Below are 22,882 nucleotides of genomic sequence, written 5' to 3'. Positions count from 1 at the left end.
AGTGGGGTCTCCCTGATAAGCCTCAGAGGGTGCTTCCCTGAAAGTATCCTCTAGTTTTGAGAGCATACAGAGAGTCATAGTATATGTGTAAAATTAAATGATGTTGCATAATAGCATTCTAAAGCTGCAGTCATTTTTGTATTTTGGCAAATAGTAATAGAAGATTATTGCAATTAGTGGGACAACTGTTGGCAGCAATGTTGAAATCTGTATCTTATTCTTGTAAGAAGAAAACAGATCAAAATATTAATCATGTAGATATGTTTTAGAATCATGTTTGGAGATAATTTAAACTTGGCAAACAAGCAGTTGAGACTGCTCATGGGTTTGATAATGAATGCCTTTAAACAGAAGACAATTACAGCACTAATATTAGTGAATCTGGAATATTTAAGTCAAACTAGAACACCTGGGTAATACCTTCCTTGTGTTCTACAGGCATAATAGGAAGAGTACTTTGATTCACTATTCAGAAAATGTTTCATTCTATAATGAGAGGAAGCATTAAGATAAGGCAAATGTAAATATTAGATCTTAGTTTAGAGCCTGTGTGGTTTGCAATCATGGAGTTGCAGTACACAGTATTTTTTATTTATTTAAAACAGCATACATAAGAGCCATAGGAGCTAATTTACCTGAGATCCCCTAGCTGTTCCTGGGATGTCATGTAGACTAAGTAGTGGTGACTGTCCAGAGCCCAATGACTTTAGAAAGGTAAAAACCCCAAGTGTCAAAATGCTTCACTACAGTTTGAAATTCCATATTCTGCACATTTTGACAGTGAAATGAAGAGATAATTGATATCATACAAGACAGTATCACACAAATGGAGTTCAGCAGAGATCTTGAAAGTATTCATAACAAGTAGATAAAATCCCCTATCAGAAAGAGGCCTTACACCTGTCAGTTTTAATTATCCTACACTTGTTAGAAGTATTCTTTAAGAAGATACAGGGACATATTGCAAGCACTAGATTTCATCTAGTACTATGCTTAGTGCCCGGCAAATGGCTTAAGTAAAGACTTGGCTTTTAAAAACTGTGTTTTAAGCTACCCCCAAAAAACACTGAGGTTGTGATCTCAACTCTATCATATCATGCTCACACATCAAGAATAGACCAACAGATCAGGAAGCTACAAAACACATATCTTTTCTGTCTCTCCAGTAAGTGGGATCAGACAAGCACCTCCCCAAAATGACTTGCTGTCATTCACTATGGAGAGGAGTTGGAAAAACTCAGAACTTTTCTATTTAGTGTTCATCCTGACCTGTGCAACTGGAGACTCATTTCTTACCAGAAACAAATAGACCTCCCTGAGCTAAGAAACAGTAATAGAAAATCACTAGTCTTATTGTTCTTTCCTTCAGGATGGGAAGATGAAGTATCATTTGACAAATGGTCTTCATTGGTCATACTGATTTTGATAGAAAACGCAGGCCCAGAAAATCTAGTGTTAATATAACAATTTAGCTGTGATGCTCTAAACAAGTCAGGGTTCCATGTATCCCCAAACTTACAGAACTTCAAAAAATGAGCTTCTACCCAAGGCAGTCCATTAAGTAACACTAATCTTTTCTTAAACACTGTGAGGAAAAAAGTGTCCATTCCTTTTCCATTGTAAAGTAAGCCCTGACAATTTACTTCAGTATTTCAAATACTTTGTTTTGAGGCACCAACTACAACACACTTAATTTCCAAGTTGGAAATCTAACAGGATTTCACATGTATTCGATTGTCAAATCCAAATTAAAAATAACATTGTGTCTATATTACAAGGCTCTTCTTGTAGAGAAGACAGCATGAAGTGTCTCTTGCCGTAAAGACAGATTCAAATAAATGGGTAGTTATCTTCAGATTGGTTTCACTTGTACAGTTGATGCCTTTGCTTGGTTCTCATGTCAAGTAACATTAAGCATAAACATTTTGCAGCTCTCAGTATGCACATAGTGAGAAATCCTACTCATACTTCAATTTCTGAAAGGATTCTTTCTGTCACATCCGCTACTGTTTAACACAAAAGAAAAGCAATTTGTAAATTTGAGGGTGCAGGGTAATACAGTAACTACAGTGAAGTGTGGCTATGGAGTTAGAATGACATTATAAATAGTAGTGGAAAAATGCAGGAAAAATTAGTTAAGTAACTGGTTCCAGTGACACATGGCCACGAGAAAGGGATTTTGCATTAGTGTCCTTGATGTGAATTAGTATTTTTCCGCTATACTTTGTATTACATTAAAGTGTATTAGTCAAGTTACATTTTGACAGAATTAGTAGAGTGCAATCCATACTTGTACTTTGGTACTGTCAGTGGAATGTTTTCAATATATCTTGCATCTCTCTTCCAAGCTTAAAATGGGGGAAGACCACCACTAATAGTATTTAAATCTAGAAAAAAGCTTTTAAAGCATGAACAGCATACACACAAACCAATAAAATGTTTTCAATAGTCATTACTTCAGTTGTTTGTGCCAAAGATATGTTAGCCACGTATTTGTGCATTTTCAGTAAAGCTGAAGCAAAGTAAAGCAAAATATCCGCTCTTTAACTCCCCAGAGCAGATTCACATGGTATATTCACTGCCTCCCACATAGATTGAGTTAGAAATGATTGACTGACTATGTACACAATATTCTTGTGTTCATTAAACATTTTTGTCCCAGTAACCATCATGAAGCATGAGTGTTTAACATTAATCCACCAGCTTGATTTACTTTCTGATCAGGGTAAACTGCATTACAACTGCTGTGTATGTGGAGATGAAAAACCCTAGGAAAATAGAACAAAACCAAACCTATCCCATAGGCCAGATCTACACACACAGATCCCTGCCTGCATGTCACAGGTGCCATTTCATCAACAGCAGAATCACCAGTCCATTTGCTTGGAACCAAATTAGTGTTGAAACTAGTGTTTCTGCTGCAACAGAGTAACCTTGTTTTATATAAACGTATTGCAATGAAACATCCTAACTAATGCATAATGAGTGCAGAAAAATCTTGTGCAAGCCCTTCACTGGTAATAATAGGTGATCGTAACATTGCAGGCAAAAATAAGAACTCATTTACATTCTGTTCCTGAAACACTCATTTTCTATGTTATACTTCAGAGCAGGAATAAGAGAGAAGACAGCAAGTATTTAGGGTAAACAATTATTCATTTGAAGAACACAACAATGATTGAAACACAACAAACATTCTCCCCAAAACTAAAAAGCAGAATATTGAAAAAGAACAGTATCCAGCAGTTTCCATCCTTATCCCTACCAGTGGCTCCTTCAGTCATTTATTTTTGGTTTTATTGCTGTTTACTAAGTGAAATATTCTGTCCAGTAGCCAGAGCATTATGAAATTACAGTGATTATGTGTGTGATAAGGTATTTCCTGCAAATATAGGTCAGAATAGTTTTTACTGAAGTTGAAAAAAACAAAAACCACAAAAACAATCAGGGGAAGGAGGAGTTGAACCATAGGAATGGTGTTAGCAGCATTTGTGATGCATTTTGCCATGGAAACTGCAGCAGCGTGGAATCCCAGCCTGCTGCAAGCTCTAGCTGCTAAGGAAAGTGAGGTGGAAGCAGACAGCTGCTAGAGTGCTAGCAGAGCAGTTCCTAACTGTAGTGATAGGAGGGTGATTAGCTCCCACATCCTCTTCCTTTGATATCATTAAATCATGGCTTTCTGTTAACATGTTGTTCTTTAGTTGTCAACTAATTTTTTTAGCTAAAATCAAAGATTAGTGTAAAAAGATAACCAATACTGTGCTGCTTTTAAATAACATCTCTCACTTCAATAGCTTGTGCCACTTTGTTTACCTACTGAAACACATCCTTGAAGATTAAGTATATACACTTCTGTTGCAGTTGCCAAGTCATGGGAAAGAAATGTTTCCCACCAAAACTATCACTAACACAGTGACAGTAAGTACTTTGGGAAATGCACAGAAAAGAACTGAAGCAGAGCTCAGTCCCCTACCCCCAACCTGTTCACCTTCTAATTAACACCTGGACATGTGATTTTTTTTGGACTTCAGCAAGGCTTTTGACAGTTTCCCATAGGATCCTACTGGACAAAATGTCCACCATACAGCTAAATAAAAACATCATACGATGGGTGAGCAATTGGCTAATGGGCAGGGCCCAAAGGGTTATGGTAAATGGGGCTGCGTCAGGCTGGCGGGCGGTCACCAGTGGGGTCCCTCAAGGCTCCATTTTAGGGCCGGTACTTTTCAATATTTTTATAAACGATCTGGATGTAGGAATAGAAGGTATTTTGAGCAAGTTTGCTGATGACACCAAACTTGGAGGAGTTGTGGGCTCTGTTGAGGGTGGAAAGGCCTTGCAGAGGGATCTGGATAGGTTGGAGAGATGGGCAATCACCAACCGCATGAAGTTCAATAAGAGCAAGTACTGGGTCCTGCACCTGGGACAGGGAAACCCTGGCTGCATGTACAGACTGGGCGATGAGACGCTGGAGAGCAGCCTAGAAGAGAGGGATCTGGGGGTCGTGGTAGACAGCAAGTTGAATATGAGCCAGCAGTGTGCCCTGGCAGCCAGGAGGGCCAACCGTGTCCTGGGGTGCATCAAGCACGGCATCGCTAGTAGGTCAAGGGAGGTGATTGTCCCGCTCTACTCTGCACTGGTGAGGCCTCACCTCGAGTACTGTGTGCAGTTCTGGGCACCACAGTATAAAAAGGACATGAAACTGTTGGAGAGTGTCCAGAGGAGGGCTACGAAGATGGTGAAAGGCCTGGAGGGGAAGACGTACGAGGAACGGCTGAGGGCACTGGGCCTGTTCAGCCTGGAGAAGAGGAGGCTGAGGGGAGACCTCATCGCAGTCTACAACTTCCTCGTAAGGGGGTGTCGAGAGGCAGGAGACCTTTTCTCCATTAACACCAGTGACAGGACCCAAGGGAACGGAGTTAAGCTGAGGCAGGGGAAGTTTAGGCTTGACATCAGGAGGGGGTTCTTCACAGAGAGAGTGGTTGCACACTGGAACAGGCTCCCCAGGGAAGTGGTCACTGCACCGAGCCTGTCTGAATTTAAGAAGAGATTGGACTGTGCACTTAGTCACATGGTCTGAACTTTTGGGTAGACCTGTGCAGTGTCAAGAGTTGGACTTGATGATCCTTAAGGGTCCCTTCCAACTCAGGATATTCTATGATTCTATGATTCTTTAACTTGTCTTGAGATTACAGATAGTCTAACCTTCATTTCTGTTAATGCCAGTGCCTCCTGCAGTCTTGAGCAACATAACATTCCATTTGCATCTAACCTCAATAAAGAAGAACCCAGCAACAAGCTGTTCATTGTCTGATGGACTTTTCCTCTAGACTGGTGGGACTCTAGGACATTCCTATATGCCTAAGCTATTCTAAATACATAGTTGTGGCTACTCTTCCCCTTTAAGGGGAAGACAGGTGCATTTCTTCTATTTCCAACTGCTTACAGATCTTACCTCAGAAGGGGTAGAGCCAGTTAGGGCAGGAAAGCTGGTAAATCACATGATACACTCTTAACTCTATCAAACATGTTATTTCACAGAAATAAATGTAAAATTCTCTAAGTTATAGAACATAGTTTCAATATACATAGATGCTTAGAAATAAGCTTTTTTGAAATCCTTTGAATAGGAAGCAGTGGAATTCTCATTTGCTTTTGCAAACTCCAGCAAGAGTACAGCAGTTCTCAAACTGACTGGCTTCTCAAAGAGGCACAGGAATTGTTCTGGGGTGAAGTGAACGAGCATTCTCCACAGGAGAAGTAGGATTTGTGAGGGAGGTCCAGCTAATTGAATGTATCAGGGACTTCAGTGAAAATGGAGTTAATGCTGCACTCATCTTAGCTGCAACCAGTGCAGCTCCACAACTCTAGAATGGACTAAGTTTTTCTGTACAGTTAATGTGCACCTTTTTCCTCTTGCTCATATCTACAATACTGTTCTCCCTTCCCATTTGAGAGCTATTACGTAGCTATTACGTAGGTCCCTCAGACTGAACCGAGGGACAGAGACACAAACAGGATCCTGGCAAGTTGGGGGGTAATACAGGAAAAAAGTTACTGTTGCTTTAGCAAAATTAGGAGGAACTGCTTGCAGTACAGCATCAGATGACTGCATTATGTTCTTGCTTTCAGGTCTCAATTTTGTTGTGACAAAAACCAATGAAATTCAGAAGGTGGTTTGCATGGTATAGAATGATTTGAACATTTGATACTAGCAAACACTTAACAGAGGCATGAATGCTTAATAAAGTTGTGAAGCAAATAGGAAAAGAAATCATTAAAATGCCAACTTTAGAGAAAGAATTAAGTTCAGATGGTTTAACCTGAACATCAATGAAATAAACGTTCAGTGGAAATTCAAAAAACATAGAAGTGTCTGATTTCTCAGTGTAGAGTGTTCAAATACTTTGAAAATGATTCTGCTTGTGAAGAGGATAAACTAGTTACATTTTTGTTTCAATTTTAGTCTTAATATTAACCACTCAAATCTCAGTAAGCTTTTGACTGAACACTTCTTGTTCCTCCAGTCATATAGAAAGAGAAATTATTAGGGAAAGTTATTTTGAAAAAAACATTTATTGCCTTTCATATTCAATTCTAATCCTTCCTTTTATATTTCAGGGTGCAAGTTGAATTCTATATGAATGAAAACACATTTAAAGAGAGACTAAAGCTCTTCTTCATCAAAAACCAAAGATCAAGTAAGCAGTTGGATTAATTTCTGTAAAGTATAATTGCGATGTTTCGGGTAGAGTCCAGTTCCATTAAAAGCAATGGCAAAGTTAACATTAGTTTTCTTCTGAGCTAGTTTTTCCCCCCAAAGGAGTCCATTTTAATTGATTTCCATAGTACACACAGAAGTATGATCTAAAACTTACAATTACTTATTTTGTAGGATCAAATACTTATAGGGATGTGGTTTTATTGGTGTATGATGATCAAGCTGACTAATTTGCAGGGCTTATTAACATGTCCTGACCTTATGTTTAAGAAATAGAACTTCCAAAGTGTTGAAGAAAGCAAAAACATGGGTGCTTCTGCAAAAGTGTTTAGTAGTATTAAGTATTCCTGAATAAATATCAGATCTTTTCTGTACAAAAAAAAAAAAAAAAGTGATTTGGAAGTCAAACTGTGGGAAAGATATACCAAGTTCTCAGTTTTCCTGAAAGTAGTATCTTTTTAGTCTAATTTAAAAACATCTTCACTAACATATGCACTTAAATTTGTAAGCTATCATAGAGGAAAAACTAAGACATTCATCCATCCATGCAGCTGATTCAACAGAGATAAAACCTTGTATATGTTACCAAATCTTCATTAAACCAGTAAGTTCACAACTGAGAAGAGCAGTAGCTGAACTCAGTTTTCATCTGTATAAAATGACTGACCACCTCCGTTTCCCCTACACCTGTAAAGAACTAAGATTACAACAGTTTTTTAGGTAGTTTTACACATTTTATGCGAGTTTTTAAAAATAACAAGAATGCTTTTTGGTCTTCATGGTCTTCAAGATGGCTCCATGTCATTGTGTTTGCAAAAGGACAGAAGGGAAGAAGGAATGAACTTGACTTTCTCAGTGTCACAATTTAAGAAATATCGGAGAAACCAGATGCAGATTATTATTATTTTTTTTTTTTAAGACAGGCCACAAGATATGAGACATACTATTAAATAAATGATAGTTTAAAATCACAAGACATGATCTTTTGATTGGCTTCTTTAGCTTTCAAATTGAGATAAGCAAAATATTATACTAAGCCCCCCTCAAAAAAGTATTGTACTGTAAAACTGACACTTTGAATTTAATCTTTGGAATTATTTGCAGATTTCTATCTGGAGAATCAAGGCTAACAAACCTGTTGGATGTTCATTAACTTAGGGATGGGAAAAATCTCTGTAAGTTTAAAAAAGTAAATATTCATATAATAATGAAGACAGCATAGGGGAAAAGTCACCTTAACTCAGGTACGCAAATAATGTAGAAAGCAGAGGCCTTACTTTCCTAGCAAGTACTTTGGGTAGCCTTTAAGTATCTTCATTTCTAAACTTAAAATAGGTCATAGGGTAGCTTATTTTTGTTTGGTGTTAAACACATTGTTATATATTTTACTAGATTCGGTTGGTAGATTTGTTTTCCAGTAAAGAATTTTAACTTGAGTAATTCTGCATTAGCATAGGTTCGAGCTCTATTATATTATATTTTGGCCAATATGGAAAGTGTATGAGATTTCAGCATGCACATCACAAAGAAAGGAGATACATGAAGAACAATTTCATACACTTATATTTAGAAGAGCATTTTTTTTTAAATGAAGTTTTGCTCAGAGTTAGGGGCTATTAAGTTATATTAAATTTACATTTTAAGTGTAATTAATTGCACTATGATTTCTCCAATGGTTTTAGTTATACTCTACTTTTTGCCCTGTGACTTTCAGTCTCAAGTAGTTAATATCTTTATAGTCTTCATGTTTTGAGGTAGTTGATATAGCGTGTAATGGAGTAAGAGACAAAAAAAGGAAAAGCATTCTGAACTAAGAAAAAAATATTACTCCTGGCCAGAGATGGAGTAAGAAATAAATAGGCTTCTTTTTGTTCCCTGAATTAGTCCACAAAACAGATTTGATGCACTCCTATTTACTAAGTAAGAACGTCTACAAAATTAAGAGCTGACTCATCATAAAACTCTTTTCACTGATAAGATAGGAAGATTCTCAATACCTACTTGCTTGAGATAAGGTCAATAATCCCCCCCCCCCTTAGATCTTAACAGGATTAAAAAAGTGCTTATTTTGATGGCAGAACTGAAGATTGTACATTTAAAAATATAAGTTAACAGCAGCACAAAATGAAACCTGAAGTTAGTCAATTGATTACTTAATTGGTTAGTTAATTTGCTAATTACTTTAGCAAGTGCTTACCCTTCTGGCTAAGCACTATAAAAGAGTCATCTTAAGTTATTACACTGGGACATCTCTCCTAGGTTATGACTGGAGAAGTATTGGACTACAGAAGAGAATAATGTGGAAGTTTTTATGAAAAAAAATCATTTATGTTTTCAAATATAAGAACATCACCCTTTAGATCTTAGAATTCAGTGAAAACATTGAAAGCTGTCTTTCACATACCAAACATCTAATTCCCATTCTTGCTGATTCTACTGACACATTTTCCTCAAATTTTCAGACATTATAGTGAACTTCTGGAGTTTGATTTAGTTAAACACTTTTCACTAATTTTCAAGACTTCAAGTAGGTTTAGACCAGAGAACAAGAAGTAATATCATTTGGTCTAGCGATATTACCCCAGAATTTAGAAATTGAAAATTAATATAAATTGTTTGATCATCAAAAGACCAGTAGCATGAAATATGTTTCAATCATTATTCCAATTTTGAAGGTATTTCTATAAACCAGTAAAAGCAGTAACTAAAATCTAATGTCAAACTAGTTACCACTCACTCCTTTTGCAAACAAGTTTATAATCAAAGTCCAAACAATACACATAATGCATTTTAAAAAGCTGTTGGCCAGTAAATAACACACTTGTAAGACTTGCTTGCACTTGCTGTGATCACATACAGCTTAAAATAAGTCTCAAAGGAAAAAGATGAGTGAAACTTCAATTCAGTGGAGAGGGAATAAAACTGTCATCAGGATATGAATTATTAACAGTATACTTTGATCCAACTCCTAAAGCCAACTGCTAGTAAGATGATTTTGCTAAAAACTAACTATTTTACAGAATTGCAAGGAGGGAATAATAGAATGTGAGAGTAAAATTTTCAGCTGCTGTCCCTGTCACTTGTGCTTTGATTTAGATCCAGTCTCTAAATTGGAGGATTAATCTCTGAAAATGCTTGTAAGGGAAGCGTCAAGAAGTTATAATAAACAAAAATCAAAGTTACAGTCAGTACTGGTTAAGTACGATGCATCAGTCTATACTTAGAACTGCTGGCAAGAAAGATAGCAGATACTTCTTCAAACTGAGGAGGAAACATTAACGTTTGATGTAGTTATAATTATTTCACAAAACAAACAGACTTTGAACTGTTATTATCAATTTATTCTTTTGAAGAAGACAAAGCATCTATTGCTATGGTTACAGGCACACGGTGAAGTTATAATCTCATTAAACAATTCATAACAGTATATGATTGATGTAGCTGAATACAAGTTTCAGACACCAACATCAAAATAGAGATTCTGTGCAAATGACCCTGCTACTTGAACAGTCTGTTTGGGAATGGGGAAAAAAGAAATTAAGTCAAGCAGACCATGTTGCTCCACTGACAGCATGTAAAATAGAGGACCAAAATAGTCAACCAACAAACAGCAGTACAAAATACTTTCTTTTTAAGAGTGTAAGAAATGAAAAGTTAAGCCCAACCATTTAGCTAATACCTACCCCTTCCCTGATTTGAAACCTTAGAACTCAGTAATAGTGGAATAAACACATTTCTTCCAGTTCACAGGTGTCACCCCTACATTCTGAGGCTACAGAGTACTGTTCTCTGGTACTGTGACCAGAGAACACTTACTTAGTATGCACACTTGCTATTACAGATTTAGTAGTAGTGACTGAATACACACCCTCTGACAGCACATCCTATTTCTAGAGGCTGACACATACAGAACTAGTGTTTTTCTGAAACAGAGGATATACTTGGTCTGTTCTTCCGCATTAATATTGTAGTGCCTGACCCAATCTTGTATGATAGGCCTATCCTATCACCTTGTCAATATAACCTACTCCATGATACTTTGTCTATGCTAACAAGAGCCTTTATATGGAAGCCATATGTGGTGTGAAAACCCTGCCTCATTCTGTGGGAAACAGCCATTCCTGTTGAGACATCCAGAGCCTGAAGCACTTAAATATAGACTGGAATAGATCTGGGAAATTTTAATATTGAATATGTAAGTAGTTTTAGATCTCTTAGGAACAAAATGTGAGAGTTTAAGACAGCAGCCAGGAGCGTAGGTCCCATGCATCGATTTAGTTTTTAATCAGAAAAGCATTATTTTCTTTCAGAATTGAAACCAACGTATAGTTTCAAATGATTAGTAGAAGTTGGCACATTATCAACATAGAAGAGAAGCATTTAAGACCAATATTAATATTACAGAGTTAAGAATAGAAGAAACAAGTGAAAGACCTTTGAACTTACCTAATAAAGCTAGGTAACACAATATGGATAGGGCAATGAAATCCAGTGTTTTTGTTATTGTTTTGGCAAAATCTGTTGTTATAAGTACCTCATTGTTACAGTAACTAGTAACTTTAACAGACTACACAAAATTGTTAATGCAGACAAACAATTTACATTTTCTTCACCAAGGGGTCAAAAAAAAATATGGGAAAAATTCTAGTATAATCCAAAAAAAAAGTACTAGGGTACTTACTAGCAAAATAACAGCAATAACAACACACTTACCTACCTTTCACATCCCCTTAATACATTTACTATTTCATTGTCTTCACTCAGCTTTGGGGAATAAATAGTCTGTGGCTAATTAGGCTTGATAAAACAGCAGGAATCACTTAGGTTAATGTTCACAAACCTAATTACCAATAACAGCTGTGGGACTTCTCATGGTCAAGACATAGGCACAGAATTTTAACCCCTAGTTTACAGATGAGATGCTGTAAAAGTCCATCCACTTCTCATGTGATAATTGCAGCTTCACAGTTACATTAATTAACAGTGTTACGTAATAAATTTTCAGGTTTCTTTTAGCAAACGAATGTTACAATAGTTAAGAATGTAGTCTTTATTTTTCTATGATTTGCTATTTGTCTTGTTTTAATGGAAATGGACCTAGGAGGAAAAAGGGTGATTTTCCAGTATTGTCTGTAAGGTGTACATTTTGAACAGAGGGCTGAGTGAAGTGAAAAAGTTTGTAACAAAACCATAAGGTAGTTATTTCTTTTAAAGGGAATGTATGCACACAGATTTGGATATGCACAATAAACCTGTAGTTCTCAAAGCAAAGAAAAGTCTAGCAGGCCTACTAACATGTTTGCAACACAACAATAAAAGATCCTATCTTTATTGTGACTAGGTACAAATGAAATCAGATCTGTGTGAGACCCATTCAATCAGTGATCTGCTTTGGACAGAAGGGTTCAACTGCATGGAATTGGACTCTTGGTTGACATGACTGAAAAAAAATAGCTCTTAAGGTTTCCTGCTACCATTTAACCTTAGACAACCAACAGTTTTAACGTAATTAGTGAATGAAAACTTAAAAGCAAGAGTTAGATGAAAATATCTGGTAAATATTTACATTTAAGACCAATGAACTTAATAACAAGACTGAGGATTTAAACTATAATACTCTAATGATTGCGAAACCTGATTAAAATACAGTTAAGTTTCATTGTAATATACAATAGCAATATTAGCACTGAATTAAAATGCCCATGTGATAGAACCAACAATCCAAGTGGATCCCTTGGAAGGAATCCTGTTTCTGTGCAGTAGACCTATGTTTGTGAAATATACTTAATATTTTGTGATAGCATTTAGTATCTGAGACTTACCAGCTAGGACATTTCACTATTCACATGGTCCATAGAACAAGTTATTGATGCATTTCAAGTTGTGCATTCAACATGACTTTCATGTGTCCTGATTCTTGGATGTGTAATTATGCAACTTCAATGTTAAATAACTAAAACTTAATATTTTATGTTAGGAGAGTATTTATATATTCTGTATGAGAAGCTACTTCATGAAGATTTTCAGATATTAATATTTAAATATTTGGCATTGGATATCCTCTGTTTATGGTTGAAAGTATCTCTCCATGTTACTGTATCTTGCATCTCAAATATTATATGCCCTTCTGGTTCCCGTTCTGAGAATAAATCCGTAAAGCTACAAAAGATCCAAAGAATGGCCTCAGGAAAGATGAGTATCATAGGATAGCTTTGAAGCAAATGACTGAGTAGATCTTCACATTAAACAGACCAAAACTTAACCCAGAGATTTCTGGAAGCTAGAAAGAGGTACTTAATGTATATAGGCATATTGCTACATTCTTCTGTATGATATGCCAAAGGCCAATATCAGGGACAGGTTAGTGGGTGGCTAGACCTTTGCAGCATGGCTATTTTAATTCCTTTTAGGTCTACCTTAAAAGTGAGTGAAAACAGAGTCTGAATTTCTGTATTTTCTTTCTTTCTTTCTTTCTTTCTTTTTTTTTTTTTTAATAGGCCTGAGAATACGATTATTCAATTTTTCTCTCAAGCTACTAAGCTGTTTCTTATACATAATTCGTGTGCTTCTAGATGATCCAGCACAAGGACATGGATGGTAATATTTGTTTTGTTATTTGTCCTCTCAAATGACTGCTTAACTTACATGAAATAAATTAGTTGTATGAATAAATGTTTGGTATCCTGCCAACAGGGATTTAGTTCTATGTCTTCCAGATATCGTGAATGAACGATAAAACTAGTCTTACATTTTGAATGGAAATAATACAATAATACCTTTTAATTTTACTGATAAAATAATACTGGCTATTTGTGCAGATACTGTGCAAAAGACATAGTTGTGCAAACATCTATCTTTTGGTTTTATTACTACATAACATTTCTGTGTATAATATTTGTGCTTTAATTTATATAAAAAAATGAAATTACAGACACCTGAATATTAATTTATGCAAAAGTACTGTAAAAGTATTATAGGATCCGTACAGAACAGTGGCTGATAGGTGAATAGCTGGGAGAACCAAGCCAGGAAGAAAATGGGCAGATGAATGAGGAACAGTACTTTGGAGGGAATAAGGAAAGGTTTTCCAGAGAATACTTCTACAAGATATGTATTATTTTTTATTTTTTTTTGTGGTTATAAAACATAGGACAGGAGTTAAGTGGAACTATTATCCACAATAGCTGGAATGGTTTAGAGCTGTTAAAAACCACCATTCTTCTTGTGCATAAAATGTCCCTATATAGCAGCTTCTTTCTGGTGCATCAGCTGGCAGAGAAACAACTAATCAGTAGTAGTTTTTTAGTAGTTTATTAAGTCTTCTGTCAAACAATATGTGTGTTGCTCTGCAGTTGTTCTCAGACACCAGAATGGAAAGTCCTTTCAATGTTATTTGTCAATAAGATAGTTTATCATATATGACTTATCTATGACACAAATATTAGAATGTTAGCTGTCTTACTTAAAACCCCAGATTTTGCAGTCAAGCAAACAAATGCATGAAACTGAGCTTTCATGCAAATGATATTGATGATAATTTTCTAGCCCTCTACTTTCTCTAAACACTTAGAAGAGAGGGAGACCTAAGGTACATTATATGCTCATGTTCTGTCATTCTAATTGATGATTTTTGCATATCTACAATTGGCAGTATGATATTCTATATGGGTCAGTTGATATGCTTTTTTTCATGTTTTATACAATCAATTATTAATTATAGAAGAAATGATATTTATAATTTTTGCAATCCTGTACTTCAGTTGTATTTGTATTCTGGATATAATGAATCTTTTAAATTGTGAGTGCTAATAAGCACCATTTTATTAACTTACCTGCTTGTGCCTGGTGGACGCTGCTGCCTGTCTCATGTGCCTGTACGTAAACTCCCTAAACTTCAGTCAGAATGAGTTTGCCAAAATGTAGTTTTAATATTCTCAATAGGCCATAGCAATCAAATAGGGACCACATTAGCAAAAAATTGCAAAGGTCACAGTGACTTCCTGGGGCATGGACACATAGTCTCAGCAGTCCTATGTAATCCTGATCAGGTCCTGCTGATTTTTCTTGTGACTAATATGTCCATCATTGAACAATGTAGTCAATTGTCCTCTCTTAGCATGTTATTTTAGAGTATGTGTTGTCAGTGTGATGTATGTAACTGGTAGTCACTGATGTAAGTTGATCATGATCTTCAGAGATGACTCTCAAAAGATTGTTGAAGTTACTGCTGCTAATACTTTGACTAAAAAAAAATGTAAACAAATGTTCATAAAATAAAATCACTATGTAGGATTTTAAACTTGACATTATTAGCTATTCTACAGTGAGAAGCAGTAAAAACTCAGGATTTTAAAAGACATAGTGTGAAACGAGGGAGATATTTGAGCATTAAGTTGAGAAGTCTGCACAGGGAGCAATACTTTATAATGCCTCATAACAGTATGGAAGAGCAGTATTAATTCATGTGCATTTTACTACAAATACGGCTTTTAGAAAAAAATGTCAAATTCAAACACTGAAAGATATATATATTTAAAAATAATTGTGGCTACAGAAGGGATTTTGTAGAAATTGAAACAATTACATTATTCTTCTGGTTTTGAATAAGTAATGCACTTGGGGTTGAAGTTTGAAGCACAATTGGGTAACAGAAAGTAAAATTGGACATCATGGATCCAATTTAAAGTAATGCAATTTTCTAGTGAAAAAAAACAACACTCATTCATATGTTTTTGCGGCTAATAGTTTCTGGCATGAAGAAGCTGCTTATATTGTCTTATTTTGAGAACTGTAGTGAGCCCAAATGAGTGTTTTACATAGCAATGTTGTGGCTGACTATGTAGAATGGATTAGAACATCACCACTTCTGCCACTGGCAGGTATACTTGGATACTTTTGTATTCATATGCAGAGATCTTTCTTCATCTTGTAGGCTGCTTAATTCTCCAGGCATTTCCTAACGTATTTGTTCCTCGAGTCTAAATGTTTAATAAGTCACCAGCCAGAGAGTGTATTTATCTTTTCTATATATTATTCTATTGTATCATGTTGTGGTACATGTGGTACATTGTGTTAAAGTGGTTGACTTTAAAGTGACAATTCTGGGAGGAATGCTTTTCATCACAAACTCTCCCTACAGATTTATTGCTTGTCTCAGAAATCCTAGCACAAGTTAGAGTCTTTCATTTACTCCTTCAGGCACAGCAGGTGTACAGAGAAGTTCTTATGACATAAAGTGTCTTTATTAATGGACACCATTTGGCATCTGTCTCGCTCATAGTCAGTAAAAATACCACTATTACTTATCTGTGGTCCACAGATTCCTTTCTTTTTTGCTGACCTTGCTTGCCAGGGACAAACAAGGATATTTACCATCATTTTGACAAAAATATTTTCCCACATCCTTACATAACTGTTAGAAGGAAGGATTTGTACCAGCAATTCAAAGAAAAGAGAACATCACATGTACGTAGCAGATTTATTTTTATTTATATATTTTTTTACATCAAGGTCACCAGCCTTCAGTAATTTCTTATTCCAATTACTGCTTCATGAAACCCTAGCCCACCTCAACTCCTCAGAAGAGGTTATGAAGAGTAGTTGGATGCAATCTTTGTTGTTGAGTGAATGGCAAGTGTATGTGCTCTTTCTATCCCAACATGTGTGACCTGTGTGGTAGGGTTCCTAGTATGTCTAGATCTTTAATATCTATTGTGTACTTAGCTCAGGTTTTGAAAGCATACTTTGTTATATTGTTTTTGAATTGGATCATGTTTGAAAATGTCTTTAAAAGATGTAATCTAAAATGCTTTATAGTCTTTATCTATGGATACAGAACACATACAGAACTACTTTTAAAAAAATATTATTTTTAAATGTCTATATCCATTGTCTAGTGTTACAAACTATTGCATGTATATTACAGATCACTGTTAATAATGTGACTAATATGCTTTTCCCTTATATATTTTTATGATTGTGTTTTCATGTATATGTGCTAATGAAAATGAACTTTCCATGGATGTGATGACAACTATCAGTAAGGAATTAAACCGGAGTTGTTCTAATCAAAACTACACACCTGGAACAATTGATTGGTGAGTACCTAGTTTGAAAAAGAAAACCAAAAGTCCATGTAATAGTGGGAAGGGCAGGGGAGCAGGAAGACAAATATACTTCTGTCTTGAATGGTGACATTTTAACAAATAATGGTGACATTCCCATAACTCTCAAGCATTTTCAAGTTCCTACATATTCAAAATCCAGTTTTAAATTCTAATTATTTCTCTGATTGTGTGACTGAACTGTTGGATTGGATGCTGTTGCAAGATCTGAATTCCTGCAATCCTTATATCTTGCTGAAAAATAAAACAAAACGCAAAAAAAAAAAAAAAAAGGCAATAAAAAACACCCTTATTATTTAGAAAAAAAAACGATGACTAAGAGTAAATGACTAACGTAACTTACTGTGTCATTGAGGGTGCCAGATTTCAGTAGAGCTCTATCAAGTATTATTGGGTTTAGTAAATACTAAAACAACGTAAGATTTTTCCAAGATATGACAGTTCCTATGATGTAGCTACCATTTATACCATTACAGAGATGATAACAAAAAATTCAAATGTAAAAATTGCCAAATTTCTTTTTCCCGGAACAGGTCATTATTCCTCTGCATCTCTAGAATCAAAACCTCAAATTGATATATTATTTCCAGAATCATAGGAGATGAACTAGCAGCCACTGAAGACAGTAAAATACTTTGATGTTACTGGGTGTTGGATTATTCCTATGTGAACTTTGTGACTGGCTCTGGATTAGAAAGACAAAGAAGGACAATACTCAGATAGCTACTGATTTATTTACTGAGATTTTAAGTATAAGGTTGCTGTAATTTCCATTGACATATATAATTTTTCAAAACATTAACCAGTTTTTGTTTATTTTTGTATTTTTGTGCTGTAATGAACAGGTCTCCTATTATTTGGGTGAATCGAAGTTTGCCTTTATGGGGATTACAGGTAATATGTAAATGGCCAATTTATAATTCCATTTAATAACTATAGGCAATATTGATTTACAGCATTTTAGTGATGTTAAAGGATATGTGGAAGATTTAATGTTAAAGAAATCTACTTGATTACAAATACAACAAAAGCATAATGTAAAGATGAGCTGATCTGAGCTAACTGAATTAAATTTACAATATATTTATAAAGTATTAAAGCTTATAACAAAATATTGTACAATTGGGATAGCCTTTTCTTTTAGAATTATGTAACTCTGTTGAGTCTAGCAATAAATATTTTCTATAACGATGAGTTTAAATTTCATAATCCATTATGATTAGCATTTCATGACACGTTTCCTGGGCTTTCATGTTAAATATACTAGAAAGTTAAGGTTACTTCATAGTGGAAGCCATATGTTTAGAGGTGTATGTTACAAAAAATGCATTACATCTGCCCTTTGTGGGGCTTGGAGATCTTTTGAAGTACCTGGTCTAGTGGGAGGTGTCCCTGCCTCTGGTGGGAGTTTGGAACTAGATCATATTTAAGTCCATTCCAACCCAAGCCATTCTGTGATTCTATGTTATGTTGCAAAAGAGCAATGGGACTCAAGTCATGGCCTATGCTTTAGTCAGAAAAATGACTACTTCAGCTTTATGCTAAATTCTGTTAGGTGAGATGAATTCAGAGGATGCACGGAAACACTTTTATATTATCTTATTCTTTTCAGTGTGATATTTTATGTCATATTCTGTAGAAGCCAGTATTAATATAAATATTTTCTCTCTCCTCTTAAGGTTTCAGTGGCTTTAATAAGTCTCTTTGAAACACTGCTGCTGAGTTACCTAAGCTACAAGGTAAGTACTTTAGTTGCCTGACTTACATCACCACTGAATCCAAAACAAGAGGGTGTGCTGCTTTTTTCAAATCAGTACAGTGTTACCAACACTGGGACACAGCCTCTAACAAGAGAGATATGCTAAGAAACTGTCAGTTTTCTGAAACATTCCTTTTGATGTTATTAATATACATATGAACAGTAGACCACAAAACTGCAGTAAAAATTCCAATGAAAATCATATTAAAAAAAAAAGTAACTGAGTTAAATATTTCAATATGATATTCATGTGCCTGCATTTGAGTCCGCATTGATGTACAAGCAAGAGTTTGAGAAAAATACACATATAGAAGACAGGATATGGAGGACAGGCAGCCCTGTTCTTGGTTCCCAAGTTGATAAGCAAATGGTAAATATTTAGAAAGTGGAAGTCAGTAATTGAATTTCTGTTCTTTAACTTTGTTCACTGACATGTTGTCATTTGGAAATCTTGCTTTTGGGATACCAGTTTTCAAGTGCACAGTTTTATATGTGTTTGGAGTCCTTAATACAATGGACATGTGATTCTCATTGATATCAAATCTGTACCTACTCATTATCTATAACTTATATTTCAGGTTTCTAAAACTACACAACAAAGGCTTGGGCCAAGGCAGTATTTTTTATTTTATTTCATTTTTTACAACTACCTAGGTATCTACATATTTATGTCATCTATCTCTCTGATGGCATTAGGCCTTGAAATCCTCTGATAAAAGAATGGGAATAAAATATACTTTTGTATTTCATTCTCCTTAGAAAGTTATATTCTCCTAGTATATTTATTCAATTTTCATCATGTAATTAATTAATTTTGTTAACTGATATCCTAGTGAGCTTTAGCATTTTTACTATCCAGGGAAAAAAAGATTTAAATAATTTATAAAATTTAATGCAAAAAGACTTGGTTTACAAAGCTGAAAATATCTTGGAACACTGTTTTTTTATTTCTGCATTACTGCCATTCAGTAGCTGTAAGAGCCACTGAAGTTACAGAATTGTATTTTAGTGTACTTTTCAAGGCATAAATGTTTTCCTTAGTGCCCTATAACACTGAGAGCCTTAAAACTGTCTGCTAGCTAAAAATTGTTCTTCTTAATCCTTGTAAGCAGTATGTGCTATTTAGGTGTCGTGGTTTACAAATGCAAATCAATTGTAGGCAGAAATAATCCATATTAAATTAACATATTTAGTGCCAAAACTTGACTAGCAATTGCAGTTTATACAGTTCCTGAATGTATTAGTCAGCATTTGATCCCTATCCCCTGTGCCTGTGGTATGCACCAATTTGAATGAGTACAGAAGATGAGAGAAATATTGGGAAGTCAGCTCCATTGAGAAGTTACTTACTATTGTACAGTGGATATAAAGCTGTACAGTCCTGAATTGCTGCACATACCTGTCAGAGAAGGTAATCTGACGCAATTTTAGGGTGGCTATATTTCTACTCTCCATAAGGAAATAAGAATATTATAAGGAAGAATAATAGTACTGAAATGCAGTTAGGCAATTTACCAATGCAAACACCTCCTTCCCTTTATTCCTGTCCTGATGCTTAAAATCTGGAAACATCACGATAGAGACATTTACCTCAGTTTTCAGCAGTCTCAGTAAGCCAAAAAGGCTGTCAGATGCTGTAAAGCCTTTCCACACAGCCAGGAAGACTGAAGGAGTCTTGGTGTTTGTAAATCTGTGACAGACTACTAATTTCATGCTACCATTTCCAAAGCTATTAGAATTTAGACACAGGTCAGAGGGCAAGGAGGAAGAAAAAAACACATATTGCTAGGATTTCATAGATAATCTATGAAATAAATAAATCAGTCATTTAAGAGAATACTCCAAGTAATTTACCGTTCTGATGCTTGGATGGTCACACAAGATGTCATTTAACCTGCAGAATATTGAGGACATAATAGTACATTACGCTACAAAGATGCAGTGAATTTGCATGTTTTATTCCTTTCATACAGTGAGAAAGGCAAAGAACATAGTCCTGTATTGTACCGCTAAACACTTGGAGTCAAGAAAGAATGGATTACATACAATCTATGTTCTTACAGTTAACACATTACATGAAGGTTTGCCCTTGGACAGAATTCTGAAAAATGTCTACATTACAAATGTTCATTGCCAAAACTTGTAGCAATAGTTGGGCAATCCTCCTGTATCACTTGTGCACAAGCAGTCTTAGCTGCTTGTATAAGTACTGTGCACTCTCACTACAAGAGGCAATTTTGCAGAAGACATGATGTACTTGTATGTGGGAGCTGGAACCTTAAGACAGCAAGCATCACTACATCCCTAGAGCACATTGTCACAAGTATTTTACCTGCAGAAGTAAATTATGTGATGCTGCTTTTCGAGAAGCAGAACAGATAACTCTTAACATTAAAAATGAGGAAATTATCAAAAACACAGAATGGGTTAGTTGTTAGTATATAAGAAATTTGAAAATCAAATTTTCATTTTATTACTCCTACCATTAAAATCAGCTTACAGTCTCATAACTTCAATTCTACGTATAGGGCTGCTTATCATACAAAGTATTAAAGATTATTCAAGTATGTCTTAACTGCCACCAGTTACAATTACATGGAAGAAAATAATCTATGCAACATAGGTACAACGGCTTCCAGATGCAAAAGGGAAAAACAGAAGTAGAAAAAGAATGTTATACACAATGCAGCTTAATTTTAAGTTGCTATATCAGACAGTTATTTTAACAGGAAAGATTAATATGTAATTGCAACTGAAAATATGATGCTGTATTGGCAAATTATTGCAATATTATAACTACATATGCATTGTTATTGCATTACCTATGATGGACTGTTAATATACAGAGTTAGAACCTGTAAGTCACTTTATTTTAAATACCTTCTTTTTTAAATATATGTATTTTCATCCAAACATATAATCGTTTACAATCACTGGTCGTATGTGGAAAAGGTGGTATTCCCATTCTGCAGCTAGTGGTAAAGATTAAGAGATCTGTACTACTTCCTTTGAATTATGTGGGAAGACCTCTGATTTCATGTAAGCATGATCGAGGTTCAAAAAGTGTGCCCTGAAATTAAGTGTCTGTGGCAAAAATATAGAATTTTAATCTTGGAGTTATAATTCATATATTAAACACTAGACTGTCTTCCTTAACGTCTCTCTCAAAACCAGTTGGGAATTAGAGGATACAAAGTAAAGGTAAAAGAATAAATGCAAAGGATGGAAAGACTCACTATAGAGTACAGGTATCTTTTCCTAACTTAACTGCATTCCTCTTTTTAATACTTATTTCTTAATTAGTATCTTACTATCTTAATAGTAGGATTGGAATTAATTAAGACAAACATGCAGACCTCTGTGACTGACTAACATGCAGAAGCTAATGAAATAAGATTAAGATAAAATGAGCTGTTATTTTTCTTTTGGAAAACAAAACATTTATACTCCTCTTTTACATTATATTCTGCTCTGAAATTCTATCAGAAGAATGTACAGAGATGTGGCTCATCATTCTACATAAATGTTGATTTTGATCATAGGGCAGTCACTTGTCCTTTTGATTAAGGATAATCAAAACGAAAATTTTCAGAGTAGGACACATCCTTTGCATATGTGTCTATACAATTCTTATACTGCACTGGAGCTTTGTCTCTAGTGTTTAGGCAGTCATAAATAATAAGTACTAAAGTGAGAAAAACTTTAGGTGCAATCAAAAGCTAAAAAAAAAAAAACAAAGCACACAAAACAGCTAAAGCATTGCAATGCAGAATTTTAGAGATTTAGACGCTTCTAAGTAGAAATAATTGCAGGTAGAAGAATTTTGCCAGCAGGCTATGCTGCTGTATGAGCTTATGACTTGTATGCAGATTCAGTGAAAAACTAGAATTATTAAAAAGATAAATTCTGTAGGACAGGAGGCTTATCTCCTCATCTGTGTTAGTGTAATGTAAAAATTAAATTAAGCCAACCTTGGAAGAAGAAAAAAGCAGCAACAGGATCTCTATGTAGGATTCCAAGGTATTTAAAAATGCAATAGAAGGAACCAGAAACATTATTCTTTGAAAAAATTGAAAACTTAATTTCATGAAGCTCTTCATTAGAGCTGAGAGAATGAGTTGACTAGTTAATGCAATTAGAATTCTTCATTTGAGCTGTCTTACTAACTAGGTCATAGCAAGGAAATATACGGTCATAGGGAAGCAAGGAACTGCTGTATTAAAAACACAGATTTAAAAAGTATACACATGAGTTAAATTATGTAAATTATGTTAAATA

General features: G+C 35.0%; 1 protein-coding gene across 7 annotated transcripts in view; it reads left to right on the top strand.

Moving 5' to 3' along the window:
• KCNT2 (potassium sodium-activated channel subfamily T member 2) overlaps positions 1-22,882 on the top strand; it is a 149,022-nt gene that overhangs the window by 28,872 nt on the left and 97,268 nt on the right. For all 7 annotated transcript variants that reach the window (XM_068689867.1, XM_068689869.1, XM_068689866.1 and 4 more), the window contains exons 2-6: positions 6,622-6,701; positions 13,219-13,318; positions 16,762-16,818; positions 17,691-17,739; positions 18,525-18,584. In XM_068689867.1, the coding sequence (XP_068545968.1) occupies positions 6,622-6,701; positions 13,219-13,318; positions 16,762-16,818; positions 17,691-17,739; positions 18,525-18,584 (346 nt within the window). The remainder of the gene's footprint in view (positions 1-6,621; positions 6,702-13,218; positions 13,319-16,761; positions 16,819-17,690; positions 17,740-18,524; positions 18,585-22,882) is intronic.

Source organism: Anas acuta, chromosome 8 (assembly GCF_963932015.1).
Source record: "Anas acuta chromosome 8, bAnaAcu1.1, whole genome shotgun sequence".
Taxonomy (NCBI): domain Eukaryota; kingdom Metazoa; phylum Chordata; class Aves; order Anseriformes; family Anatidae; genus Anas; species Anas acuta.
This window is presented reverse-complemented; position numbering and strand designations above follow the sequence as displayed.